The following is an 18,221-nucleotide window of genomic DNA, read 5'->3' as shown; positions in this document are numbered from 1 at the left end:
AAGTCGGGAAGGCAAAATTCTCTTCCAACCCTTCACAAAACCAAGTAAACAGAGAAAGAAAACCAATACCCTTCATGCACCCCCAGACGGGTGGCAAATCTTCAACCCCCTTCCAAAACTTGGGGGCAAGAGATTCTCGGACTGGAAAAAGCCTTCTCTCCCCCTGAAAAAACGGGTAGGAGTAAAGTAGTGCAGAAGACCAAGTCACTCCCGTGTTTCTTGATCGGTGTCCTCTGGGATTGTCACATGCAGGTAAAACGCTTTCCTTGCTTTTTAACTGGAAGACAGTTTTGGTTTTTTGTTTGGTTGTTTTGTTTTTTTTTTTTTTTTTTAATTAGAAGAGAGAGAAAAAAGTAAAATTAAAAGTAACCATACATCCCTCCACTTCAAAGACCGACATAAAAATCCAGTATCCAAATGGAAGGGTTTTATACTTGGAAAAATAAAATAAAGCAGCCTATGTCTCCAAATTTCAGCATGCAGTGCCTTCCAGGCAGCTCATTTCTATTCTTAGACTCAGGAAATTGCTTAAATAAGACAGAATTGCCAGGACCTCCTTTTAAGAAAGGCTCTATTCAGGGTAAGGTTGTTGGTTTTGCTTTAATATCTATAAATATCTACCGACGTTCTGTCCTGAGCCGGTTGCAAAGGTTGAGCTGATAACCGCCTCTCTCTGCCCCCTCTCCTGTTTTTTTCACTTGGAGTGTCTGTGATCACAGAGCAGGAATTACGCCGTACACTATTTCAGCTCTGGCTCTTACTCATTTCTCCCTATTGCTCTCTCTGCCTATCACAGCCGCGGCGCTGGGGAGTTTTTATACCCCATTAAGCCTGATTGACAGTTAAAGTGTCGGGGAGATTTCACTACTGTTTCTGTGAGTGGCTGGCTTGGCTCTCCCCTCCCCCAGAGCCATCTCGGAGCCACCGCACATCCCCTCGCCCGCGCAGGCAGGCTGAGGCGGGCGCCGGCTGCCGCGCTGCGGGCGGCGAGTCGGGGCTTGCCGCACGCCAGGCTGGGCCGGCAGCTGGGACCGAAGGGCGCTGTCACCGAGCCAGGCAACCCCTGCCTCCTCCCTCGCTCGCCCGCAGCAGAAAGAAGGTGCCGCGGTCTGAGCTGAGCCCAGGGAAAAGCGGCTCCAGGAAGAGTCAGGGTTAAGGCTGAGTTCAAGGCAGCCACCGCTGCCTCGTGGAGCTCTGGCAGGGAACTGGTTGCCCAAGATAAGCTGGTGCGGACGGGAAAACTTCTGACGGCCCTTAGACTGCGGGCTGAATCCAGCCTGGGCTGATAAGCATCAAAATCTGGACCACGGTTTTTGTGGGACGACACGACAACTCATGGATTTTCCAAGCTGGAAGATGCCTGCATTGCTGAAAACTGGTGATTTAGGAGCGGGCTAAGAAAAAAGGCAGGCTCTGAACGAAGGAGGGACACTCTCACAACAAAGGGTGGTTTTTTTTCCTCTCCTTTTCCAAGACTTTTCATAACTATGAGGGCATAGTTGCAACACACGAAGGTCTCCACAGCACTTTAAACTATGTTGTAACAGGAGAAAGGGCAAAGCCTATTGCAACCAGGTCCCCCGACTCGATTGTTTGCACTGGTAAGCATTAGGCAGGTGAGCGATGTTTTCGGCTGTACTGATTAAGCGTTTCTGCGGGGGATCTAACTGCACATTTGAACAGAAAGCTGTTGGTGCACTGTCAGTAGTTGTGGCCCCAATCAGAAATAACCCAACCTGCAAAGCGTTGAGGATGTCAAAAGATGCTCAAGGATGTCAAAAGATGCTCAAGGATGTCCAGCCCTACGCTGCTGCCTTCTCTACTGTGCTGGAAAGAACTTTGGGGTTATGACTGTATATATCATTAAGAATGTGCCCAAATGAATCCAATCCCACATGTTAATTCAGTAGGTTTGGATCTGCATCCGCTATCCTGGGAAGCCATCTAGTGGTAAAAACTAGAATTACTGAAAATCGACAGATTTGAAAGACAAACTTCTTCACATCTATAGTTGCTAAAGCACCACTTCTGTAGAAGTGTATGAGTCTAAGCATCTACACATGGGTAGCCCAGTTGTATTACACAACCAGTAGAAGTGACTTAGGAAGCTCAATCCCTTTGAAAATAAATTCAATTTTACGTTTCAGAATCAAAGAGATATTTTTGAGAACAGGTGTTGTTCAAAGTGGCCATGTAGTAACAAAGCGTTCAGGGGTTATTTCTTTGCAAAAAGAAGAGCACCGAGTTTCTAGTGCCACCCACATTTAAAACCTATATCACACACAGATTTTTAACACAAAATATGAACAATATCTAAATTCTTGAATCTCAGCTCTGTTAAAAGTTCCACAAAAGTTTTCAGAAAAAAAGAAACTAAAATGTAGAAAGAAATTTACAGAGTTCTTACAGTTAATGAAATAAGCAACATGGCTATCACTGCACCATCACAAAGTGTCAGGAGAGGGGTTTTTGGAGAGAAGAAGATGAAGCATTCAAACCGGAAACCGCAGGTCTGTACATATTGTCAGAATCTGGTGGTATTCCCTAACTTAGCTGCATCTGAAATAACCAGAGCTCAAAGAATTTCCATTGCCACTTGGCAGCATTTAGCACCTCGGTGTGTTTTTACAGTAATACCTTTCGAAATGGAGCCAGGGGAGGCACCTGGCATCACAATTTTCCTCTCAGTTCAGAAACTGAAGGGGAGAGAGAAATTACACAGAGAGCTGAGTGTCTGGTTTAAACAAGAATGACGCAGTGTCTGGACTGGTAACAAATATAACAACTTTCTGGTATGGAAATAAGGAGCAGTGTTAAAAATGAAAGGATATGAAGTTCATCAAAGTAAATTTGATTTTTTGATTCCTGAGTTCAGTTTCTTTAAGCATAATCACCATGGACACATTTAAAATAGAAAAGTTAGCAATATTATGCAGTTAACCTGTTCAGATTAAAACAAAAATTAATTATTAATTTAAAACATTTGCTGGTCCTTTGGAGCCAGTGGGAATGGAACAATCTTGTGAATACTGATTTCATGTACCTGTTTGAATAATCAAATCAGCTTTGGTGATATTGTAAAGTGTACTTGAAGTGTTTTTTTTTTCATTCATTATGGTTTCGGTTTATTGCTCTATGTGCAAAGTTGCTACCAAATTTAGAGTCGAAGTAAAAAGACAGTTCCAGCTATTTAAAATTTTCCTAACCTGTTCTTCACATTTCATGAAAGTATGAACTATTTTACTTCTTTACTACTTTACTTTAGACTTACCCTGAAGCAGTGAAAACCAGCAGTTATACATTGCACAAATGTACAACAGCAAGAAGCAAAAGCAGACTTATAGTAAAAGTGAAGTTACTGCATCTTGCCTGTAATAAATATGGTGAAAAATATATGCAAGTTATTTAAAATTCACCTAATTCAACCAAAAAGTCAAATAGCTTTAAATTCTACACATGCTATATAGAACACTGAGAACAGCTAAAGTTTGTCCATTTTAATTGCAGTTCCACTCTGAAAAGTGGCAAAAAGTAATATTTCATCTGGTCATTGCATAGTAACCATTGCGCTCATTTTTGGCAGGAGGTCTTTTTCCAAACTGTCACCTTTACAAAACCAACACGTGCTTTTGTTCAAAAAGTTCATCTCTGTTAGTGAAACCCCCCAAACTATACCTTCACGTAGGTTTGATTATCCAAACTGCTTTCAATAAATGTCTACAGGTGCAAAGAGACACTTAGCACATACCTTTGCTGATGGTAACAGGGATCTGTCACATCACAGCAGTTGTTCCTAATTATAAGTTAAAAGTTGTCTGAAAGTGAATCCCTTCCATATTTCCACTCAGAAGTCGTTAACCAGTGCACCGGAGCATTCGATAAGGAGGCCTGTTAGATTTGTAAAATTGCATCAGTTGCTAATGCTATCACTTAGTTGCAGAATTAATTTTGCATTTTGGATAGTTGGACAGTCCTGAACTATTTGTTTCTTATACAGACCACAACAGTGCCTAACTGTAATTGTCCAGCTTAAAACTAAACCTGTTGTTCATATTTAGGCTAGCTGATGTAAAGGTAGGTTAGGAAGGCCTATAGTAACCGAAACCCAGTTTCTGGATTGTAGTTAGTGTAGTTAGTGTAGATTTACTCTCATACAATGAGAGTCATAGAAACTTACTTTTTACTTGCCCTGTCATGAAGGAAAAACCAGCAGTGAGAAAGCAACGTTTACCTCCAAAAGAAGGTGATACACTCTCTACACACATCACTTGCATAAAACAAAGGTTCATTTTTGCAGAACAATGTTACATAGATCTACAAAGAGGCTCAGGTAGAGTGTCTGAATGCTCAGATCTTGAGGTTGCACCTATATATATTTTGGCAGAACTCTAAATTTGTTCCCAGAGCCTTTGCAGCCAAGCTCCTAGCAAACTTGGAAGTCTGTTTGTACAAATGAAGTTGCTAAACTGCAAGAACTTTTGAAAGGAAAATGAGCTGGAAATTAAAAGCAGGCTCAAGGCATGTCTGAAAGCCATTTGGGCTAACAATTCTGTGTTTTCAACTTAAAAAAACCCACCCAAATATGTACAGTACATTGGTAAGCAGATGTGAAAAAACTGGGAACACAGAACAGCACTGTTACACAATGGAAAGTGTGTGTTACTAGGGTGTCAAGTAATACCAGTTTTTGACATCAGCGCAGGGTTCTTGACCATGGACAATCTATCATGATCACAGATTAAAACTAAACCTCCTTTAAAAAAGGAAAACCTTTTGCCAAGCCAATCTGGTTTTTGTTACATGAAGTACTGCTGTCAGATTTGGATAAATCAAGAGCTCAATTTTTGTGCTTCTTGATTTCATTCTTCCCTTGAGTTCACATTTTCCATTTGAAATGTGTCCCAGTGGTTCTATGATTTCACACTGTCCTTCTATATGCTATTAAGTCCTAAGAGTCTGACACTGTTGCCTTGGAAGTGGAGTTTTGCCATGGACTAAGCTCAAAGGGACCAGGTTTCTGTTTAACTTCCAGCCTTGACAGAAAACAGTCTTATGTCCAGCCTTGTGCAAAAGCTACATTTGGATGTCTTACTGCTTTCCCAGGGTCTCACAACAAATCAGTATCGTGAATAAAGATATAACACACGTCTTACTGAGTAATTCTAAACTCTAGATTACATCCCTTTCTAAATTCAACATGTGCAAAAATAATCGTCCTTATAAGCAGAAGTACAGTGTTTTCAAAGTGCATGTAGGTGCTACCTGGAATTCAGACAAAGGGGTGCTACATCAAGAATGTGGTATTCCTTTCAATTGCTTAGTCATTTTAATACATGCTAGATCTTATCACTTGTACTAACTGCCCTACCTTTTTCTCACCTATCTTTAATTAGGAGCCAAATCTGTCTCAATCTGTTCGTCTGCATCTTCATATTGGAAGAGAGAACAGTGAAAAAATACCACATGTAAACAGGAATGGAGTGACTACACGTGTCAAACTGATGGCTCATCTTACGTTCTCTTTAGTACATTGACCTCACTTTTACGCCACTCAATATTTACCATTCCTTCTGACTAACTCCTCAGTCCTGACAAAACTTCTAAGACACACAAGGAAGCAGAAGAATTAAGTCCATAAGGCTCTCAAAACTAGAGAAGCTTATTGTTTCAAGAGGCTGAAATCAGATCGTACTAAACCAACGTGATACGGATTTTGACAAAACCAGAACAGTAGGCTAATGCCGCTAATAACTTTGCACCGGAAGCTTGTAAACTAGCTTAGGAAAAAATCTCTAGACAAAATGTTCCCCGAATCCTTTCTAGCAATGTCTTTTTAAAAGAACTCATTGCATGTAGCTATACTTTCTTTTCAGAGCTACTGGCTCACTAGTATACACAGAGGTAAAATAATTCAAGTCCTCTAACTGTCATAAGCTTCTTCAAACTCAAAAATTCTAGAAAGAAAGCCAAAAGGAGGAGGAATGTTAGGAAGAGAATGCTGTTGCAAAGGCAAACTTTTTCAGTGGGAAGGCTAGGATGGATCAGCTTTAGGTTTATGAATTGACATGGGGGAATAAGATTGCATTAAAAATTGATGATGGGAAAATTAGATTTCTGGAGAGATTCAGTTAAGCTAAAAGAAGGCACAGAGGGATGCTGGGTTCTTCATTCAGACAAAACCCACAGCATTTTTGATGCTGGTCTGAGCAAGGAGAAGGTTTGGATTTTTAATAATTTATCTGGGTATTTCTAGAACTTTATCCACTGTTAGCAGAAAGTCAGTTTTCTTGGTTTTGCTGAATCAGTGCCATTACCCCTACAAATTGGTATCACTAATCCTTTTAAGGGAGGAGCAGTTCTGGAGGAGGACATTGGAGCAAATGATAGATAGGCTAAACAGCACAGGGCTTCCAAAGGCCAACTGATCCTTTAACTCATTTATAGGGACCTGCTGCCTTTTAAAAAGTTCTTTTGTTTCCTGATATGCACAATGGCACAGTGCAGTGAAGATCAGCTGATTCTTTGGAAGAAGAAAAATCAGGTATAACAGTATCATGCATAAATCCAGACATTTCCTAGCAGCTGACTTGTAAAATAAATTGATAGAGATGCTTTTTCAGAAAACTCATCCCTGCCCTCCAATTAAACTTTGTCCAACGCTCTGACCAAAAAAAAAATCCCCTAAACCAACCAACCCCAAAGTCCAAGAACCCCTCTTCAAAGGACTGTTACCTCTCCTCCAATCTCTCATTAGATGCCTGGTTGCTGCTCTGAAAGTCCTGATATCAGGGCAAGAAAACCCATGTATATTTGGAGCTCCTAAGTGATTTGGCAGAAGGTAATTGGCATTTTGACATCCAACTTTTATGAGGGGAAATCTGGATATTCCATCATCTCCTCAGATAACAGAATCAGTGAGGTGTTTAAATCCACCACAAAGAGAATTAAAAATTAACAAAGAAGAAATGTCTTTGAACTTTTACTTGTCGTATTTAAAAGTATGTCTATATAGGGACATTCACAACCTAAAACCTATTAATTTTAGGATGGATTAGTGAAATTCATGAAACCCCAACCTAGATATTCCTTGTCAGAATAAAAAAAGTAGCCTTAATTTTTGCTTTAATTTATGTGGGGTTTTTTTGTGTTGTGGTTTTTTTTTTTTTTTTTTTTTTAAATCATTCAAGTTTGTGTACTGCCACAGGTCTGGATGGAGTAAGAAGTTGGGAAGGGCTCAGTGAAGCATCCTGCACCTCACAGTGATGGAAGAGATCAATTATTCCCCAGCTTAGTCAAATAATTTGAGTCAGTACTGGAAAGATGCCTACTCTCATCACAAGTCCCAGCCTGCTGAGTTAAGCTGAGACTTCCACATTATTACTTACATGGATTTCACGATTTTCTTACCTTTAACACCTATTTATTTATTCACTTATTTATTTAAATTTTAAACCACATAATTCAATCAGTTGTACTTGCTGAATTCCACTGAAGTTAACAATTAGACTTATTCTCTTAAGAATCCAATCTGGTCACTCTTATCATCCGGTCCTCTATCTCTTATGACTCACGTTCTTTCCTCTTATTCCACACAGCTCAGTATTTGTTTACCCTATTGACTAATTCATATTGAAGCTTCTCGCTCTTTCCTGTAATGCATATTTTGCATAAATGGGATTCTCCTAAGCAGCTATATTTCACCTGCTTCTTTTATGGGTACAAGAAAAGCTTGAAAGGACTCACCTTTTTTAGTCAAGATCCCACTTTCTGAGGGAATACAACTACAGGTTTGTTAGCCAACTGCAGAATCTCACGGCTCATAAAAAGGAGTATTTCTCTTCTATGACCACAATTACAAGCTTTTATAAGGGGTTTAAAATGGAATATCTGGGAGATTAGTGGGGATAAAGAAATATTTCAGAGTGTTGTACTGATTATGTTAAGCTGAGCTGATGTTTGTTTGCTTTTTACTTTTACCCAAACAAGTCTGGTCCAGTCACACAGTGGACAGAAATAAATGGAGTTGCACCTGGTCACTCATTCCTCCACTATCATCACCTCTGTTAGCACAAGCATCTGGCTAGCCACATGGTCTAATCACAGCCTAAATTACAACAAAGGATAATGTAGAGCTGTCTTGGCAAAAAATACCAAACTATGAAGTTGTAAAGACATCAAAATCCTTTCTTTAGAATGAATCGGCATAGAGGCTTAAGGGCCAAAGTTCTCCAAATCAAGGGCAAGTTTCCCTGTGATATCACCGGACCCTTGGTGAGCTCCGAGACCCTGGCAGCACACTCAGGTAGGGAGTTTTTACGTATTTTTACTAGTGCAAAAAATCACACATAGCTTTTCAGGCCCATAAACCAGAAGACACTTAAACCAGATAAAAAATGAAGTTAATTTGCAATTTTGGAATATACAAAATAATGACATTTCCTGGATGTGAGTCTTCTACATATTAACTTTGACCAAGCTAAATAAAGTTGTAATAGCCGGATGTTTGTATGCTTCTAGTATCTGGCAGCCTTATCTGTAGGAGGGCAGAGCAATTTTGGTATGCAAATTACTTCTCTGTGGAGTCACTCTGGAGGATATAAATATTGACAGAAGCCTATCAAACAATTCTCTAATAAATTATTCCCACCAAAGAAAAATGGAATCCTTTTATGCTCTGGCTTTAATAGCAGGAATTCTAGTTGCTTTTGTTTTACCAGTTTTAATTGCAACTTATCATAATTCCTTCAAGGTAGAGATTCCTCCTGATGTTGACCAGCCATCAAAGCTCCGCTTATATCATTGGGTATACACTCTGATGGAAGTTCTGGTGAGTTTATCATGCTCTGTGATATTGTTATTATCAGGAAAGGAAAAAGTTGAGCAGCACTATGAAGATATACATTTAAATATTGCAACTATTTGTAATGGGAACCACAGTGTAACACAGATTTAAAGATAAAGGCCAAAGTTTTATTCGGTATTCTATTACTGTATATAAAAGCAGCCAGTATGAGGTGAGTTCTTTTAAATACTGATATGCATTCTTATGCTGCAACTGTAATTTGATTGCCTTCTATAATGAAATGATTGGTCTTGTGGATGACAGGAGGGCTGTGGATATTGTTTACATGAATAATAATAACCAAACCTTCTGTATCTCAGTGCACCTTGATATATTTAAGGTAATTTCCTAAATTTTGAACTACCCGCAGTCATTTTCTTACCTGTGATTCTGTTCTTATTTCTGTAGTGACTGAATTAATATGCCTTAGTTAAATATAGAATCATGTAGGTTGGAAGGCACATCTAGAGGTCATCTAATCTAACCTCCTGGCAAGAGCAGGTTCAGCTAGACCTGTTATCACTTCTTACTTAAGTACTTGTAAGCCAGACTCACTGGGCCGTGTGCTTTGCCATCAGAGAAAGAAACAGCTTTTGTCCAAAAAGCTTTCAAAGAAGGCAGCAGGAGTACATAAGAGCAGCCTAAGACCTGTCACATCTGGCACACAACACGTCAAAAGAAAGCCTGCAGGAAAATTACAAGTGGTTTCATTAATGTTTGTACGGAGCTCATCCCAAGTAAAGGTATTCTCTAATCCCCCAGTTATACATAATACATAGTGACTAAGGTTTACATCCTGAAAGGTGATTTGGGGCACTATAATCTAGTAAAGACTTACGTGGGTTGCTTGAACTTACATAGCAGCATTCACCAAATCCAGTAATTGTCCCTGGTTCTCCAATGGCCTAGGCCCCACCTTTCTGCAATGCATGGCATGAAAGGAGTCTGCCATCCTTTTGTATCTCACACTGCTTTTCATGTTAAACTACATATAAACAATACAATAATGTGACTGTAATATAATAGTATGACTGTATGTTATTAAGTTCTATGTATTTTATACTCTGTTGGATGAAAAGATTCTTTCACATGATTCTTTTTACCCCCTTTTACAGCTTCTAAGTGGCTGTTATGCAATAGTACATATTCTAACTTCATTGACAATATGTTCCAGAAATTTCAGCTTTGTTTTTCTGGATAGTTGTAAAGATTAATTTCACCATTTGCTATGCACTTAATCCATTCAATACCTAATTTTCTTTCGAAAACCTTCAGACATCTGTTGGTACTTTTGGTGAATTTCTAGGTTTATATTTGTACTCACAGAAGTAGCCCTCATAGTGAGGACCTCACAGGTTTCTTATAAAGGGCATGATGCTTTGTGCATTGTACATGTGCAACAAACATACCCTGCTCATTCTGATGAATACTGCTCTCCTTGTGCCAGTGATGCGTCTACTTGTACTGCATGTTGCATAAAGACCTCTTTTTTTCTGCAATACAAGACAGTCTTCTCCTCTTTTCTTCCAGCTTACCTGCGATATGTCTTAGAAAAGCTGCATCAACAGTTAAATGCGTACCTTCTACAGCATAGCTGTCATACATACTATGCTCCTGCTGCATCTATCCACATACTCCGTCACAAAGAAATCAATGACAATCCCAAATGGAAGCAATGAGAGAAAGCCTCCCAGCTCACATCCTAGCTTTTGTTTTAATCTATTCATACAGATCTGCATTTAGACTAACTGTGCATGATGCACTATGATATAAAGCTTTGATGATAATTATTTCAGCTGGAAAAGCATAACACTTCAAAGTGGCTGACAGAAAGACTGTCCAATGTAGTCTTAAAGTCCACGAAGCTCAAATTGAGTGCTTTTTGCTAGTTGGTATGTGATTTCATAATTATTTTTGAAGTAAAAATCTGTTCCCCATATGATCTTCCACACAAAAAGCCAGTTTGTGCCAGAATTTAGGTGCTCCAGCAAACAGTTTTTCAAAGACTCTATTTCACAAGAAAAGGTATGCTGACAGGCTGATCTGCGTATTCTTTTTCTTACATATATACACATTTTAGAACCTGGCTTATATAATGTGTTTCACCTACTAACGCTGACCACATCTGTCTAGGAAGTCATACCTTTTAGTTTTTGAGTGTATTGTTATTGGTTCTGAAGTATTTTGTAATTATTGATCAAGAAGTTATTCAATAGAATACATACAAAATTCCTCATTCTCCTTCATAACAGTGTTTGTCCTGAATTTGAAGATGCCTCTGTGACATTAGGAGCTCCTGAGATAAGGAAAGGAAAGAGGATATTTAGATTGAATGCTCTGATACCAAGTTTATCATATATGTTGCCATCTGGCATCTGAAAGCTCTGTAAAAACTCAGGGATGTTAGAAAGTACAAATGAGATTAAATAAACGTGGTATGGCAATGCTGCCAACTTCAACCATTCCAAAATCATAACTCTGACAAAAAGTCCAACTTCAGGGTCATGAGGGTTTTTGAAAATTGCTTTTTAGGGAAGGTTATATTGACCCTGTAGTTTCTGCACAATTGCCTTGGCTCTTATATTCATTTTCCCCTTTGCCATGATACCTAAAAATGTGTGTTTTCAAGTGTAAGGCAAGAACTACATCTATCCATTTGTCTCTAGGAACTGGGACTTAAAACACCCTAAGCACTGCTGGCAGTTGTGGCAGAGAGCATTAAGAAAAAACTCCAGATCATCCCTGGGCTCCCACCTTTGTTTCTAAATTATTTTCTCTCTCTTCCATGGCTCACGGTGGTTTCTTTTATTACTCCTCACCCTACTTGTTTATTGCAGCCTGGTCTAGATTATTAGGAAGAAAGAATCTGTATTGTTTGAGTAAGGCCTTGGTGAGGAACTGGGTCTTGCAACACACTTTAACTGCATGAGATCTGGCTTCACATGTACATGATAGCTGGGATCATGCACCTAAGAAAGTTCTGCCACTTTGTCTTACTCTGGCATTCTTTCACAGCAAAATTACTATTTAAGGCCAGTATTTGTATTGTCTCTGAGACAGACAGAGCAGATCTAAATTAAAGGCCAGACACACAAGGTTGGAAAGAACAATTTGCAAAAGCATAGCTGGCCACTAGTTTATAAGGCATTGATACAGCTCAGAAGAGAACAATACAATTTGCAAATTGCTTATGATGATTATCATCATTCCAGAAGAATGAATTACAATAGTCTGTAAGGGCAGTTAAGTCATCATTTAATGGGAAGGGAAATGTTGTCCCTAGCAGGAAATGCATGAACACGTGTTCAAAACAAAGGAGGGTTCCAGTGTGATCTTCAGGCTCTTAATTATCAGCAGTTGACTGAGCACTGGACAGAGCTCAGTCCAGAGCACTGGCACAGGCTGCCCAGAGAGGTCGTGGAGTCCCCTTCCCTGGAGATTTTCAAGACCCGCCTGGATGCAGTCCTGAGTAATGTGCTCTGGGCAATCCTGCTTTAGCAGGGGAGTTGGACTAGATGATCTCTAGAGGTCCCTTCCAACTCTGAATCTCCATGATTCTGTGATTGGCCTTGGATAAGAAAATGTCTTGACACATTTAACAAACCTCCTGTCTTCAGAATATTTGTTTTCCCTGATTATATGTAAGAAACTGCTTGCAGAGCTATTTCATGAATATCTGTGAGATCTTGACAAAGGCAACAGTTTCACTGATGGAGAAGGAGATAAGATTCAAAACCATTTCCATTGGTTCTTCATTTAGGCCAGCAGCCCTTCATTACTGTTTATAGCCACTAATGATTTTCCTTAAAGCTTGTTGTCACTGACCCTGTGGCATGGAGATGACCCAAGATCAGTAAATTACTGAATCTTGCACACAAACTGGCATAAGCCTTTTTCTCCCAGTATACTAAATGCTGTCACGCTAGTGATATTTTCATATCACCTAACCTTAAATACTTTAACTGAGGCTTCTAAAGTACACAGCCTCCCTTTATAATCAATGGAGATGAACAGACATCTCCAGAGCAGGATTTAACATGCCTGAAATTGGAATCATCCTCAAGAAATGCCTCTTGCTCTTCACTGATTTGAAAAGGAGCCTCAGGTCTCATTTCATGACTCCTAACTTCCATACCTAAGCAAATGCCTGATGTTAGTTGTGGTAAATCTAGATCACAGAAATTAGAAGATGTTTATATAATACAGTTCATAGAACAAGTATTACAACATTCTTCCAGAAATAATGGTACCTCAAACCATGAAGATGTACATTTTCGCTTTCATAATAGAACTCACAAAGCTACTGGAGTTATTTGTGGTAATCCCATAAAGTAGCAAATAACCAATACAATTATCCTAAATATAGTACAGAAAAAGTAGCTTGTGGCCTTTATAGAGTAGGAAGCCTTGAATTCCCTATACTATTTTCTCATTTTTCCTGTTATATCTATCTAGGCAAAGAACTTAGAAAGTTTGGGCATCTTTGAGGAGCACATACTTATAAGGCTGATTTCTGATGGACTGCCGGCATGCAGGGACTCAAAGCTCGTCATAAAGGATCTGCATTTTGATGAGGTGCCAGTGAGGATTTACCTCCCAAGGGTACCATTTGCAAGCAAGCAGAGAGGAGTCATCTTCTTCCACGGAGGATGCGGGATGTTCGGAAGCATCAGTAAGGAACTGAAAGAGAAAATATGATTAATTTTTAACTGTGTATTTTTAAAAACTCTCCTGAACCTAAGAAGTGACTGAAGCTTAGTTTGAGAGATTGAGAGACAGAAAGCACCTAATGTTTATTTTTACTTTTTAAACTCTTTAATCTGCCCTTATTTAGTATCCAAATTATTTTTTTACAGGATATAGCATTCTTTATGGCAAATATATTCCTTAACAGTTAGTGGTGCTGCTAAAGAAATACATTCCTTTTTTTTGTCTGAAAACCTGATGGAAGTTATTAACACCTGTATTCTTCCCTTTGATCTCGAACTGCAACACGTTTATTGGGACTTCTGTAAACAGTGTTCATGGCAATTCAAGTGGCCTAGAGCAGCCACTGTCTTTTTTTTCCCATTTAATTGATTAGGGAAAGCAGATAATTGCGAACACGTAATTTAAAAAGTTCTAAAATATACTGTTTCTACAGGCAGTAGACATGCACACATATTAAATGGTGTTAGAATTCTGTAATTGAGAGAACACATCATTGAGCAAATACCTGTAAGCCAAATCTTCTAAATGCAGCAAATTCAGAATTAAGGTTGAAGTAAAACTCAATGTACCTTTAAATATATTAAAAGAGGCATATTTCTGCCCACAACCTTACCATGGAATGATTACATAATTAGATAATTTACTATAACACAATTTGGGTGCCTTAGATTTCTGCCTGAATTAGCCATACATAGATATACTGATTTCACAGGGGGTATAGAAGCTGCACCCTTTATTCTTCAGAAAATAGTCAAATCTCTGCTTCATAGAAAAAATTAATTTAGCCTTAGCTATAGTATTACAATTAGCACTTCCACAGCAAAATGATATGATGTACCTAATCAGTCTCAGACTCACAGTTACTTAAAACAATGTAATAAGCTTTTATAAAGATCTCAAGCTATTTTATCCCTTACAACCACTCTATGCAATTGGGCATAATAAACATAGAATGGTTTGGGTTGGAAGGGACCTTAAAGATCATCGAGTTCCTCCCCGCTGCCCTGGGCAGGGACACCTCCCACCAGCCCAGGCTGCTCCAAGCCCCGTCCAACCTGGCCTTGAACACCTCCAGGGATGGGGCGTCTTCTTCTGGGCAACCTGCGCCAGAGGCTCACCACCCTCATCATAAAAAATGTGTGCCTTATATCCAGTCTAATTCTACCCTCTCTCTGTTTAAAAACGTTGCTCATTGTCTAATAGTAATAATCACAATTCCTTATTTTCCTTACACATCAACAATCTCCCAAAATGTATGAACTTTACAGTGTGTCCTGACAATCAAAAGTCTAGATTACTTTTAGCCTAGAGAAAATGTAGGTAGCTCACTAAATAGGTAAGGGGCGCACACTTTATCTTGATAGTATGTCATAAAAAAATAAGGGACAACATTGCTTCAAGTATTTTAAGATACTAATTGCATTAACAACATTTGTTCTTCAGGAGGTTATGAAAGAGTATGCCGGTACATAGCCAGAAAATCTGACTCAGTGGTTGTGTCTGTTGGGTAAGTGAGCTCCACTCAATATTACTCCCAGAATTAGACAGTTCCACTGCCTTTCCCCTGCTTCCCCCACCTCCCCCAGCGATGCCCATTCTGTACTTACACTTCTTTGAATATAAGAAAAGAAACCGAGCTCCAGTGTCGTGTACCCCTATGTTGTTGATATGTGTGAGCAAGCACGTGCCATGAAATGACAATGAGAAATACCTGATACAGTTTTATAAAGTTACAAACGTAATATCTATGCCAGCTATTTTCAGAAGAACAAAGAGACTTGTTTGTTTTACATGGTTACCACCATGAAAATCATTGCCTTTGTTCGATAACAAGGAATCATAAGCTGTTTTCCCAAATTCAGATTATAATATGTAGGCAGCTTTGGGGATGATTTTAAAGAGTAAATAAGTGGTCTAAAATGTAATAATTTTTTTTAAAAACTGCATAGACCGCTGCTTCCTTTTAAAGATGTTTTGCTTACGGACAATAGCTGATTGTATGAAGAAACTTTAGTTTCCAACAAAGTCTTCCATGAAAAAAATCACTACTGAAGAATTTTATTAAGTTGGGAGGAATTGGTTTTGAGACTGAATTGCATATTCCATATCTTGTTTGGGTAAGTCACAATGTGTTTAAAGTGACTCTGAAATAACATATTGATATCCTTTTATTCCCTAGTTATTAGGATGTCTACTTTACGATTCCATTCAATTAATTTCACAGAACAGTGAAAAAAAAAAAAACAACAGAAAAGCAGAAGCAGTGTGCGTCAGCGAACAGTGAAGGGTTAAGAGAGAATGCCTGCAGTGTAACCTTTGTAGTATTTATCTTTTTCTTATTAAACGTAATCTCTCCAGAAAGCCCAAAGACCACAAATATAGAGAATAAAGAACCATACCTGTTAAAAATGTAGTCTCAAAAGTAGTCTTATATGTAATTGGAATCAAATTACAACACTTTCACTTGACTGGGTGTCTGACTGTTATGCCTGCCTTGCTTTTCATCATATGAAAGCAAGTTGTTAGTTAAGAAATAAACAAATAGATTGTTACTTTAACATCACTCCTCTCTTATTCACTTGTTCTAACTAATAAAATACATGAAAGAATTGTCTACAGGAAGCTATTTTGTCACCACAGTACATTTACTGTATGGTGGTTTATTATATAATATATTATTAAATAATTCTTTTAATATTAAAATGTAGTCATAATATACAATACCGTAATAATATATAGTAATACAACAATCAGTGTCCCCAGTGTGTGTAAGCAGGACTGACTCACAGCTATACGTACATGCACAGTCAGTGCAAATGAGAGAACTGCAGACTTCCCTGCCGGCATGAACTCTGATCCCAGGCAGGTACACTCAGATCAGGAATGGAGTACATGTGTGGCTTTGTATAATGTGGGTGACTGGACTGCACTACCCAAGCCCTCAAGTTCTTAAATTATGCTAGAATAAACATCAATGACCAATGGTCTCCATATTTTGACAGAAATGGGAGGGGAAGCTTCTGGTTTGCTTCAGCATGCAAAACTTTAAACTAAATAATTAATACTGGTTTTCGTCAATTTTTGCAAATATATAATCCATGGATGCACTTAAGATGACACATTCAAGCAATTTAGAAATATAGACATTGGTAGTAATTGTTGTCTTTTGTACATTTCAGGTATCGTTTATCTCCTGAGTATAAATATCCAGCCCAAACTCTGGACTGTCTCACTGCTACTGTACACTTTCTGAGGACTGCAGAAAACTATGGGGTGGACCCTGATCGGATTATTGTTTGTGGGGATAGTGCAGGGGGTGCTTTTACTGCTACTGTTTGCCAAGAACTGGTAAATAGAAGAGATCTCCCAAAGATACGTGCCCAGGTACTGATATATCCTTTTCTCCAAGCATTGAACTTTAATCTGCCATCTCACCAGAAAAATGCTTTTATTCCCTTCTTGTCCCGGGAACGTACAGTACATTTTATTCTGAAGTACTTGAATAAGGATAGCTCTATGAAGGAAGCTATTTTGGCAGGTTCTCATGTTCCTGAAAGCATGAATTTGAAATACAGGAAATGGATAAATCCAGATCTTATCCCAGAGATATTTAAACTGGGCTACAAACCACCGTTACCCACTTCATTTTTACCTCAAGTCCATGAAGAAACAAAAGAACTGTTTGAGACAAGACTTTCCCCATTGTTAGCAGAAGATGCTGTTGTTTGCCGCCTACCTGATACTTGTATAATTACCTGTCAGCATGACGTGCTCAGAGATGACGGGCTGTTGTACAAGAAACGGTTAGAGGACAACAATGTAAAAGTGACCTGGCACCACATAGAAGGCGGCTTCCACTGTGCACTGGGATTTTTTGGTTATGGTATTTTCTCTTTTCCGTCATCAAGTAAAATGGTGAACCATGCCATAAACTTTATAAAAGGCTATTAAAATGTTTCCTTGAATACAGTGAACTGGTATGCAGACAGAGTGTACTTCAATTAACTATTTATTAACTATTTGTACATTAGAATCTAGGCAAGAAATAAGTTAATATTAGCACAGTCTGATGAATTCTGATTTTCAGTTGCTATTACTTGAGAACATGATGTATTTTTCATCTTTTTTTTTTTTAACCCATTAATTAGTACCCTTGTTTTGCTGTTCTCTTCTTATGTTGTAAGAATTTTTGTTCTTTTCTTATGTCAAAGAATAAAAACTCACCATAGAAAAAACATTTTAAAGCATGCGATATAAAAGTAATCAGCAGTGTAGATATGCATATCCACATAACACACACACAAAATTAGCATGACAGCACAGATAAAACGCTCTCCCCCCCAACGCCTCTGCAGATTGAAGATACTTTCAGTACTTCTGACATGAGCAGTAATCATCACCAGACTACGTGTATAAGCAATGAGTAGCTTTGGACTTGGTTGTAAAGTCTGAAGGAGGGAATTGGGTGTACTTACAAATCTGATTTTAAAGGGAAATGGCTGACACAGAAGGGAGGTGCAGAAATGTGAGCTGTACGAGATGGCCACCTGTAAGTAGCCCAGGCTGGCAACACAGATGCAGTGAGGAAGGACCACACAAACATAACCGAATGTCCTCCAAACTATACTCTATAAAGTTCTGAGAAGCGTTGGGTTGTATTCAGAGTAGA

At 38.7% G+C, this 18,221-nt stretch overlaps 1 protein-coding gene across 1 annotated transcript in view; it reads left to right on the top strand.

Annotated features, from left to right (window-relative positions):
- Positions 1–6,490: 6,490 nt before the first annotated feature.
- LOC309680013 (uncharacterized protein) overlaps positions 6,491–18,221 on the top strand; it is a gene marked incomplete at both ends in the record, with an annotated part of 47,987 nt that continues 36,256 nt past the window's right edge. The window contains 5 exons of the mRNA XM_082493498.1: positions 6,491–6,541; positions 8,750–8,827; positions 13,298–13,514; positions 14,996–15,059; positions 16,732–17,459. Coding sequence (XP_082349624.1) covers positions 6,491–6,541; positions 8,750–8,827; positions 13,298–13,514; positions 14,996–15,059; positions 16,732–17,459 — 1,138 coding nt within the window. The remainder of the gene's footprint in view (positions 6,542–8,749; positions 8,828–13,297; positions 13,515–14,995; positions 15,060–16,731; positions 17,460–18,221) is intronic.

Source organism: Vanellus vanellus (assembly GCF_965231255.1).
Source record: "Vanellus vanellus genome assembly, chromosome: 20".
NCBI classification, from domain to species: domain Eukaryota; kingdom Metazoa; phylum Chordata; class Aves; order Charadriiformes; family Charadriidae; genus Vanellus; species Vanellus vanellus.
The sequence above is the reverse complement of the archived record's forward strand: the minus strand, read 5'-3'. Positions and strand labels throughout refer to the sequence as shown.